Here is an 11,252-nt window from a genome sequence, read left to right on the forward strand (position 1 = left end):
ACCTTCACATAGGTAGATGTGCAGGCAAAGCACCAATAAAATAAATAATTTTTAAAAAATCCATATGTAAGCCGGGCGGTGGTGGCACACGCCTTTAATCCCAGCACTCGGGAGGCAGAGGCAGGCGGATCTCTGTGAGTTCGAGACCAGCCTGGTCTACAAGAGCTAGTTCCAGGACAGGCTCCAAAGCCACAGAGAAACCCTGTCTTGGGAAAAAAAAAAAGCCCATATGTAGAAAAACAGGCTAGATTTAGTTAGTGCTCCTGTGCTGCCTTAGAGACCCCTGTGGCTGCCTGCAGTGTGGAAGGGAAGGTCTAGGTGGCTCCTGCGCAGAGGATAAATGCCCGCAGTGCCAGTTTAGGTTGTCTGCTTCCTGCACCGCCTGATCAGGGATAACTTCATGCAGTGCCTGTGGCCCTGGCACCCTCCTAGTAGTCTGTGGTAGAGTCAGGTCTAGTTTCAGGGAAGGGGTCCAATGAGGAGGCTCCAGACCAGTCTAGATAGCCTTGAGAGTCAGGATACAGGTTTTCAGTTGTGTGCAGACAAGCCCAGCAGGTGCCATGCTTTCACCAACTGCCACACCTGAGCTGGTCTCCAGACCCGGTAGAGGCTGTCAGGTTTTAGTGCTGCCCCGTGCAGGTCCCACATTGTGAGTGGACTGAATAGGAGCAGGGCAGGCGAGTCCCCACTCTCCCATACTCTGGGGCAGACCAAGCCTCAGCATCCATCTCTGACAATCAGCCTGCCAAAGATTCACTCAGTTTAACCACCTCTATAGTGATTTTGTTGCACCTAAATACATATGTATATGTAGACAAATGTATGCACATGGACCGGCACAGGCAAGCTCTGTGCATACACACATGGACACAGGTGTGCATCTAAATACATAGGCAAGTGGGCTGTAGAGTGTGTCACAGTTAACACATTTGCACATTCAGGCACATGTGAACAGCTGTGAACCCATACAAAGCACAGCAAAATAAACATATGACCACCTGTGCTAGTACAGGCATGCATAGGATGCTGGGGTGCAGCTCAGGAATAAAGTACATGCCAACATGCAGGAATCCCTAAATTTGATCTCCAGCATATACACAGCACCAATGCACACACACACATTGCATGCATAGTCACATAAACAGGTATGTAAGTGCATGCCGTCAAGCTACTAACACACATACAGGCTCAAGTGTGTCAGGTCCTTACTTGGTCCTAGTAAAGAGCAGAAAGACACATGCAGGCATGCACAGCAGACTCACCCTGCAGAAGGCATGTAGAGAACATGCTTAGGTCATATTTAGCCCTGAATATGAGGCAAATATAAAGTCATCTATCCCCTTGTGGCTTCCAGCAGGCACAGAACCCTCTGATCCAGAGACACCACACTTGTGAACCACTGCTAATCGTGTGACCCCATCTCTCCTAACCTGTAAAATGGGGCTGTGATTTGGGCACCATCTTCCCCCAAGTTCCATGTAAGCTCACAAGAGTGGTCGTGAATCCAGCTGGGCAACCAGTAGGTCCTCATGACTGTTTCTCCGTCAGTATTCCCAGCCAGTCCCTACCCTGGTTCCCTCAACTATACCGAGCAAACTCCTATAGGACAGGGGAAGGACTTGCTAGGGTCTCTTCTGGAGAATTGGAGGGGGCTGAGGGGTGCAGAGTCAGCAGCCCGAGGATTGGGACTTTGCCAGCCTGATTAAAAAGCTAGGAGACTGAGCTTCACCTGTCCTTGTCTCTGATTGGCCCCAGAGCATTCCTAGCTCCCAAATCCCACTAAGCAATCCTGCCAGGGCCTGCACGGGTCTGTGGAGAGCCAGTTGATTGCCAGCTTTAGGGCCAAAAGGTCTGAGGAGGTCAGAAGTTACCTATCCTGTTCCTTTGCCTGCTCCTGGGACCATGGGGGCCGGGGCCAGCGCTGAGGAGAAGCATTCCAGAGAGCTAGAAAAGAAGCTGAAAGAGGATGCTGAGAAGGATGCTCGCACCGTGAAGCTGCTGCTGCTGGGTAGGGGTGCGGCCAGTGTTGGGGAGGGGCTGCTGCGGGTCAGCAACCTGGGGCCAGGCAAGCAGCCTTTCTATGATGCAAGGATTCCTTGCGGGGTGGGGGTGTGTGTGGCAATGTGGTGGGGCAGGGTACAGAGTAGGAGCTGGTCCCCAGCAAGGTCTGACAGGTGGTGATGTCCCAGTCCCCTAAGGTTAGGTATCCCATGACAATTTCCCAGAGACACGCTGCAGAAGTGTGTGCCAAACACATCTTTGTATAAAGGTGTGCATTCAAGCATACTTTGGCCCTCAGGCTCTAGCCTTTGGTTTTCCAAAGCCTGCTCAACAAGGCTTGGGTCTTCTTGGTGGCTCTTTCTCCCTCTGGAATAAGGCTCTAGGGTCGCCCATGTCTACAAAGACCATGAGTACCATAACTTTATCATCAGTGGACCTGTGAAACAGCTAAAGAAAGTGGAAAGATGCCAGTGATGGTGCACGCCGCCTTTAATCCCAGCACTTGGGAGGTAGAGGCAGGCAGGTCCCTGAGTCTGAGGCCAACCTGGTCTTCGGAGAACGTTCTAGACTAGCCAGAGCTATATAGAGAAACCCTGTGTAGGGGTGGAGTGGGGGGACAAAGTGAAAAGATATTGATGCCTGTATGAATAAAGCCAAGCCCATGATCCCATGGGTGGTAAAGAGAGATGGGGGTGCTGCCATTGCTTAACCCCCAAGGGAAAGTTGCTGATTTAGGGGGGCAGCCAGGGCCCCCAGGAGAAAGGCCGAGAAGCTAAGCCGGAAATCCCATTAATTGTATCCAACACCCTTGAGAAGGGCAGGCTCAGAAAGGATGTCAGCTCTGTCCTCTTCCCCCATCTAAGGTGCTAATTCCCTCTGAGCCTCTCAGAGACATCTCTTAGCCTTTAGAGAAGCAGAGGTTGGTCCCATTCAGATAATCCTGTACATGCAGTGCCAGAAATACCCACAAGGTGGCCCTAGAGGACTTCCTTATTTTGGTCTCGCAGCATAATAAAGGCTCTATATACAAGGATCTTGGGGAATCCCCACCTGAATGGGCACAGTTAAGGCCACTTAACTGATGTAGGTCCCTTTTGTCATTTGCAACCATTTTCCCCTAGGGATCTTCAAGACTTTACTTTGGATAGAAATGAGGGCAGGTGTAACTAGAGTTCTAGCTGGCACCCCAGAGCGCTGATCCGATCCAAAGGAGGTGGTCAGTGCTGGTCAGTGCGGCTCTGAGGCACAGCTTCCCTTCCAGGTGCTGGTGAATCCGGGAAGAGCACCATTGTCAAGCAGATGAAGTGAGTGTTCCCTGCCCATCCTTAAAGCCCTTAGTGATAGCCCTTCCCTGCTGGCCTAGGAAGCTCTGACTGCGGTTTGGGTCGTAGGATTATCCACCAGGATGGTTATTCGCTGGAAGAATGCCTCGAGTTCATTGCCATCATTTATGGCAACACTCTGCAGTCCATCCTGGCCATTGTTCGGGCTATGACTACGCTCAACATTCAGTATGGAGACTCCGCACGACAGGTGGGGCAGGCTGATATCTATCCCTGGGGCCTCGAGGCATCTGACTAGGCTCAGTTTCGCAACCACTACCTTACCCTACCACCAGGATGATGCCCGGAAGTTGATGCACATGGCGGATACTATTGAAGAAGGCACGATGCCCAAGGAGATGTCCGACATCATTCAGCGTTTGTGGAAAGACTCGGGTATCCAAGCCTGCTTTGAGCGTGCCTCAGAGTACCAGCTCAATGACTCTGCTGGCTAGTGAGTGCCCAGATGGATGCAGGGCGCGGAGGAGGTGGGCGGGGATGCAGGGAGCAGAGGTGGCGGGGATGCAGGGAGCAGAGGTGGGCGGGGATCCAGAGAGCAGAGGTGGTGGGTGGGCAGCACCTGGGGTGATCTCCCACACCGCTCACCCACTCATGCCCAGTGGTCTTCCTCAGCTACCTTTCAGACCTAGAGCGTCTGGTGGCTCCAGGGTATGTGCCCACTGAGCAGGACGTGTTGCGTTCTCGTGTCAAAACTACTGGCATCATCGAGACACAGTTCTCCTTCAAGGACCTCAACTTCAGGTAAGACCCCTGCACGCATGTTCAGCTGACTTGACCGGAACTTTACTGTCCCGAGTGAAGGCCCTACCCTTGCCGGGAGAAAGGCTGGTCACCTCAGATGCCAATCCATATGAGAGCTCTCCAGCCAGATTAGGAAGACAAGGGGTGCCAGTGGGCATATCCGAGTGACCTGATACACAGGTCCAAATCCGGATTTGGCTCGATCCTACAGAATGTTCGATGTGGGCGGGCAGCGGTCCGAGCGCAAAAAGTGGATCCACTGCTTTGAGGGTGTGACCTGCATCATTTTCATCGCGGCACTGAGCGCTTACGACATGGTGCTGGTGGAGGACGACGAAGTGGTAAGTGCCAAGTGGGCCTGAGTGTTTGAGAAGGGAGGTGGAGCCCGGGTAGCCACTGAGACCCACAAAGCAGAGGCTGTCTGGGAGCGCTTGGAGTGAAGAGTAGCTTACATCCCAGGAGCCCAGAGACCAAGGGGCTGCGGCCTGCGCAGCCTGGTGTCCAACAGCCTCTGCCTTCCTCAGAACCGAATGCACGAGAGCCTGCACCTGTTCAACAGCATCTGCAATCATCGCTACTTCGCCACGACATCCATCGTGCTCTTCCTCAACAAGAAGGACGTTTTCTCTGAGAAGATAAAAAAGGCACACCTCAGCATCTGCTTTCCCGATTACGATGGTGAGATTCCCTAGTCCCGACCGCCAGGCGGTGCCCCAGTCCCAAGGATTCCGGCCGTGCGCTTCTTCCCAAGGGAGGGCTTCCCGCGCAGAGTGAGTGCTGCCCTCTGCCGCAGGACCTAACACTTATGAGGATGCCGGCAACTACATCAAAGTGCAGTTCCTCGAGCTTAACATGCGACGTGACGTGAAGGAGATCTACTCTCACATGACGTGCGCCACCGACACACAGAACGTCAAGTTCGTCTTTGACGCTGTCACCGACATTATCATCAAAGAGAACCTCAAAGACTGCGGGCTCTTCTGAGGTGGGATCCTAACTAGCCAGACCTTCCACCGTCCTTCTCGGTAATCTCAGGACCCGAACCCTGCCCCTCGTTCCTCACGGTGCTCACTGCTCCAGACTGCCTCATTTGCTGCTGCCCACCCCTAAGCCCCGCCCCAAGGCTTTCAGGCTTCACTCATTAGGAGAGGCCCCTCCCTTACTATTATGCTCTACATGTGTTCAAACCTCCCCAACCTCTAGGTGCATGGGGCTGCCCCTACAACACCTAATCCCATTTATTTTGCTGCTCAAGGATGCTTAAGTTCCATTCCCTTTTCTCTTCACAGATGCCAGAATTCATGTGTGTCCCTTGCTCTGAGACTCTGTAGCCCAGCTGCCCTGTAGTCCTCTCTAATAACTCCTGTGCCTCAACCTGCTGCCAGACATCCAAGGCCCTGAGGCTTGAAGTGCGGACCTCCCCTAGGTCCCCAACCCCTCCCCTTCACTGCCTGGCTGCACTGGCCTCTTGGACCCACAGCAGCTAGCCTCAGCTAGGACAAGGCAGGACTTGGGACAGCTGGAGCTCACAGTGACTCAGCAATGCCCGAGTGACCCGGGTCTCCTGACGCCCTTCTGCCACCCCCACCAGCAGCAGCTCACCTGGTGGATCTCGGTTCAGCAAAGAGCCCTCCCTCCCTCCCCAGCTTTCATGAAGGGCTTGAGGTATCCCTCCCTCAAGCAGGCCTGCCACTTGCCAGCAGGTCATTTCAGCCTGCTCCCTGCATATGACAAGTCCAACATTTGTCCACCCAGTGATCAATGACTGTCCCTTCCAGCACCTAAAGGGATCCAAAGTTCAAGCTCTGGTCTTTTGTAGCCTCACATAGATAAATTAGTGACTTTGAGATGGGTGCCAGGGAGAGACACAAGCCAAACCTATTCCCAAATACCAGGCTCAGGGTATCTCCCAGTCCCTTGTCCCTCTGGGTCTTCCCTCTCTGTCCTTCGACACTTCCACACCCCACCTTGTTCACCCACACACAATACTCAGGGTTTTCTGATCAAGGTATGGTGTATTGAAGGAGAGTACATTGACATCCGCTATGACCAATAACCACGCTATGCTGAGGGGTGGCTGAGGGCAGAGTCCAATGCCTATTGATCAACCACGGGCAAAGAATATCCCATGTGAGGTTGCAGGCAATCCCATGTGACCCTGTTCTCCCTCCAAATTCAGGACGCAGTCCTTTGGAGAGAGAAGTGAAAACCATGCCTGAACCATTAGAGACAATGTCCCACGTCCTCCAGCCACTTCTGCTTTTATCAAGCAGCAAGTCTTTGCTTAAGTCTGTGGACCAGAGGCAGAGCTATGGTCTGAGACACAGTGATTCTGTCCAGCAAGGCTAGGGCATAATCTGTACTTCCCCTAGCTACGTGCCCAGACTCAGCAATAAACCTTTGCACCAGGTCTGCTGTTCTTCCTTGGGTCAGTGGGGGAATCTTAGTTACCATGAGTCCAGGACATTTATTAAGTTCCCAGCAGTAGGCATGTGTGATCTAGGAAGAGGATCCCTTCCGACGTAAAATGCAAGCTTGTGGCCTGACTTGGGCTCGAGAGATCTCGGAGGAGGATAATGGGTCCAACTCATGACTCTTGGCAGAGGCTGAGAGATATGGGAAATGTTACTGGGACAGTCTCAGGTCATCAGGGAGTTTTTTGTTTGCTTGTTTTATGAGACAGGGTCTCACTGGGTAGCCTAGGCTAGCTACACATTCACTATCCTCCTGCCTCAGACTCCGAGTGCTGGAATTATAGGCATGTTTCTTCGAAGGCACCTCGTGACAAGGAGAGCTGAGGCAGAAGCTCCTCTGATGGAGACTTGGACTTGTAAGCCCAGGTGCTCAGGGAAGCAGGAGCGTGGAAGGGAAAGACTGGAGGGGAAACGGTGGAGAGGACCAAATGCCAGGTGGAGGTAATGAGGACTTTCTGAAGCCCTCAGAGCTGAAACAGGATTGTGACTAGGATTACGATGAGACTCTCATCTCCACAGCAACAAGGGCAGCCAAGGGCTGGCATGATGGTGCATGTTTTTAATCCGGGATTTAAGAAGCAGAGGCAGGCAGGTTTCTGTGTGAGAATATCTTGGTCTGTATAGCAAGTTCCAGGTCAATCAGGGATACATAGTGAGATTCCCCACCCCACCCCCCGCCTTTAAAATCAGAATTAGGGGAACTGGAGAAATGTTAAGAGCATATATTGCTCTTACAGAGGATTGGAGTTCTCACATCAGGCTGTTCACAACCACCTGTAACTCCAGCTCCAGGGGATCTGATGCTTTCTTCTGACTTCAGAAGGCACCTGTACTCATATCCACAAACCCCTACACAGACACACACACACAGACACACACACCATAATAAATAACAAAATTAATCTTAAAAAGAAATCGGGACTGGAGACAGCTGGCTCAGCACTTACGAGCACTGGCTGCCAGCACACCGGTAACCCCAGCACTGGTGAGGGGATCTCTGAACAGGACAGCCAGGGCTACGTGGAGAGAAATACCATCTCAAAAGACAAAATAAACAAATAAATCAACAAAATAGCTAAGATGGAGCTAGCGAGGTGTTTTCGTGCTTGAGAACACTTGCTGCCCAGGCCTGACGAGCGGAGCTGGAAGCCAGGGAGAAAGACGAGGTAGTTCCCATCTGTAATCTCAGGATTACAGCGAGATGGGACACAGGAGCACTGCCTGGAAGCTCATGGAGGGCTCAGCATGGAAAAAACTGAGAGACTCTGCCTGAAAATCAAGGTGAGGCGGGCAAAACTGACTCCCCAAAGGTGTCTCCCACCCTCCCATACAGGCCACATGTGTGCACACATTCTCTCTTTCCCTGTCTGTCTGTCAAGCTCTCTCTTTCTCTCTTTCTCTCTCTCTCTCTCTCTCTCTCTCTCTCTCTCTCTCTCTCACACACACACACACACACACACACACAAACACACACACACACATTAATAAGTCATAAAAATTTTAATGGTTAAGACTGTAAATTCTATGGTAGATGTATTTCACTACCACCACCAAAAATGAGCAAAAATGCCAGGCGGAGGTGGTGCGCGCCTTTAATTCTAGCACTCAAGAGGGAGAGGCAGGTGCATCTCTGTGAGTTTGAGGCCATCCTGGTCTACAAAGAGTTCCAGGACAGCCAGAACTGTTACAGAGAAACCTTGTCTCAAAAAAAAAAAAAAAAAAGAATTAAAAATAGAAAAAAAAACATATATAGGAAAAGTTTTTTTTTTTTTCCAAGACAAGATTTCTCTGTAGCTTTTTTTTGGTGCCTGTCCTGGAACTAGGTCTTGTAGACCAGGCTGGCCTCGAACTCACAGAGATCCGCCTGCCTCTGCCTCCCGAGTGCTGGAATTAAAGGCATGAGCCATCACCTCCTGGCCAGATATTTTCCTATATGGTTCAGGCTCCAATAAATATTAGCATGCCTTTCTTGGATTTTTATAATTGTATTCACAGTGAATTTTTTTTCCACCTCTTTTTTTTAATTTTTTTTATTTAAATTTATTTATTTATTAAGGATTTCTGCCTCGTCCCCACAACCGCTTCCCATTTCCCTCCCCCTCCCCCGATCAAGTCCCCCTCCCTCATCTGCTCTCACAGTGAATTTTTGCATTAATTTTTATTCTTAAAGTTTTATTTATTTAGCCGGGCGGTGGTGGCGCACACCTTTAATCCCAGTACTCGGAAGGCAGAGGCAGGCGGATCTCTGTGAGTTCGAGACCAGCCTGGTCTACAAGAGCTAGTTCCAGGACAGGCTCCAAAACCACAGAGAAACCCTGTCCCTAAAAACCAAAAAAAAAAAAAAAACAAAACAAAGTTTTATTTATTTATTTATTACTGTGCATACCGGGGTGTGTAGGTACATGCGTGTACCACAGTGCAAATGTAGAGGCCAGAGGACAACTCTGTGGTCTCTTCTTCCATCTTTATGTGGGTTCTGGGGACGGAACGCTGGCTTGCTCAGCCAGTGTTTTGCCCACTGAGCCATCTTGCTGTGATTTTAAAGATGTATGACACCACACTGGACTGTGACTTGTAAAATCTTTTTGAAGACAGGCTCTCTTTATGTAGCCTTGGTCAGCCTGGAACTTGCCATGTAGACCAGAGCGTCCTCAGCCCCACAAAACCAGCCTGCTGTGATTAAAGACATATGCCACCATGCTTGCTTGGTTCCTGATTATTTTTTTTTTGGTTTGGTTTGGTTTGGGTTTTTGTTATTGTTTTCATTTTTGATTTCCGAGACAGGGTTTCTTTGTGTAGCTCTGCTGTCCTGGGACTCACTCTGTAGACCAGGCTGTCTTCAAACTCAGAAATCTGCCTGCCTCTGCCTCCCAAGTGCTAGGATTAAAGACGTGTGCCACCACCAACCAGCCTGAATTTTATTTTTAAAGATGTTTGTTTGGTTTTTTTTTAATATTTATTTATTTATTTATTATGTATACAATATTCTTTCTACATGTATGTCTGCAGGCCAGAAGAGGGCACCAGACCTCATTACAGATGGTTGTGAGCCACCATGTGGTTGCTGGGAATTGAACTCAGGACCTTTGGAAGAGCAGGCAATGCTCTTAACCACTGAGCCATCTCTCCAGCCCAATAAGTTGTTTTTTTTTTTTTTTTTTGGTTTTTCGAGACAGGGTTTCTCTGTGGTTTTGGAGCCTGTTCTGGAACTAGCTCTTGTAGACCAGGCTGGTCTCGAACTCACAGAGATCCGCCTGCCTCTGCCTCCTGAGTGCTGGGATTAAAGGCGTGCGCCACCACCGCCCAGCAATAAGTTGTCTTTTTGTTGTTGTTGTTGTTTGTTTGTTTTGTTTGTTTATTTGTAAAACACTTCTGAGTGCTGGGATTAAAGGCGTTGCTACTGGCAAAGCTTTTAAGAGAAAAAAAGAAAATTTGTATTAAGAAAACACACACACACACACACACACACACACACGGGCACACATTTTTTCCTGAGCATGGAGGAATAGGATCAGCTGGGAGACACAGGAAGAAGAGGCATGTCTTCAGTATCCAGCAGAGCCCGGGCCTCTGAGGCCAGGTGCTCAGTGGCAGGGCTCTGGATCCATGCAGAGTTGGCAAGGCACGTACCTCAACCACAAAGAGGTAAGGATGTGCAGAGTCTGTACCTGTGGCCCCTTGAGGAAGGAGTCTAGGAAGCAGATGGTCCTTGTTTTTTGGTTTTTTGTTTTGTTTTTTTTTTGATTTTCGAGACAGGGTTTCTCCGTAGCTTTTTTGGTTCTTGTCCTGGAACTAGCTCTTATAGATCAGGCTGGCCTCGAACTCACAGAGATCCGCCTGCCTCTGCCTCCTGAGTGCTGGGATTAAAGGCGTGTGCCATCACCGCCCGGCCAGATAGTCCTTGTGACTAGGTGAAAGGCAGAGTCCAGAAGCTAGCGTGGGGCAGTGAGTCTGTGGGGACTGCAGGGAGGGAGGGCCCTGGGGTCTGTGCATGGGATGCGATGGGGAAGGAGGGTCCTGGGGTCTGTGCATGGGATGCGATGGGGAAGGAGGGTCCTGGGATATGTGCATGAGATGCGACATGGCACAGGGAGCCCACAGAACATGAGTGGGCAGCTGAGGGTTCCCGTCCAGGAGCCCAGGGAAGGAAGGGTGAACTGCTGGGTGATCTAGGGCTGGCTGAGGTGAAGCTGTTTACCTCTCCTGAGACCCTCTCCCTGAGCCGTTTATTAAGATGAAATGGGTAGTGGGTAGTGACAAGGATTTAGCGGGCAGAGGTCAGGAAGTTTGAGGAGTTGAGATGTTGGGAGGAGGGTATATGAACGAGAAAGGCAGACTAATGGCATCTCCCTCATAGCTGCCCCGCTGGGGAAAGCCTTGAGTAGGAGGTAAAGAAGAGCCTTGACTCTATGCGGGAACTGGACTCCACCCTCCAATGAGGTCCTGAGCACAGATTCTGAGACATAATAACATTCCTGAGCCCTGTGTGATGGGGACACTGCCTGGCCTCAAGCCGCCCTGTGTATGAGGGGAGTCTCCTCAGCGGAAATCCTTAGCTCCACTGGCCATACCAGTGTAAATGCACTCTGAGAAGGAAGCTCAGTGAGCGCCTGTCGCCTGCTCACAGTCCAGGGCCGAGCATCTGAGAGAGCACCATGGTCACCTCTGTGAAGTAGCAGAATTTATTATGAGC

At 50.7% G+C, this 11,252-nt stretch overlaps 1 protein-coding gene across 1 annotated transcript; it reads left to right on the forward strand.

Annotated features, from left to right (window-relative positions):
- Nucleotides 1–1,787: 1,787 nt before the first annotated feature.
- Nucleotides 1,788–5,550, forward strand: Gnat1 (G protein subunit alpha transducin 1). Its single transcript, XM_041677170.1, has 9 exons — nt 1,788–2,008; nt 3,263–3,305; nt 3,393–3,534; nt 3,620–3,777; nt 3,957–4,085; nt 4,297–4,426; nt 4,610–4,763; nt 4,879–5,110; nt 5,375–5,550. The coding sequence occupies exons 1-8, from the start codon at nt 1,903–1,905 to the stop codon at nt 5,067–5,069; spliced, it is 1,053 nt and encodes a 350-aa protein (XP_041533104.1). The 5' UTR covers nt 1,788–1,902; the 3' UTR covers nt 5,070–5,110; nt 5,375–5,550.
- The last annotated feature ends 5,702 nt before the right edge of the window (nt 5,551–11,252 follow it).

The sequence above is a fragment of the Microtus oregoni genome, unplaced genomic scaffold (genome assembly GCF_018167655.1).
Source record: "Microtus oregoni isolate MIOR12 unplaced genomic scaffold, Mior012 000028F_ref0000031, whole genome shotgun sequence".
NCBI lineage: Eukaryota > Metazoa > Chordata > Mammalia > Rodentia > Cricetidae > Microtus > Microtus oregoni.

What these genes read in the sequence shown, in the direction of transcription:
- Gnat1 (XM_041677170.1), top strand. Translation starts at nt 1,903, where the DNA reads ATGGGGGCCGGGGCCAGCGCTGAGGAGAAGCATTCCAGAGAGCTAGAA. An exon ending in CTCAATGACTCTGCTGGCTA is followed by an intron (nt 3,778 to 3,956) that starts GTGAGTGCCCAG and finishes GGTCTTCCTCAG; the next exon opens with CTACCTTTCAGACCTAGAGC. An exon ending in TTCAAGGACCTCAACTTCAG is followed by an intron (nt 4,086 to 4,296) that starts GTAAGACCCCTG and finishes TCGATCCTACAG; the next exon opens with AATGTTCGATGTGGGCGGGC.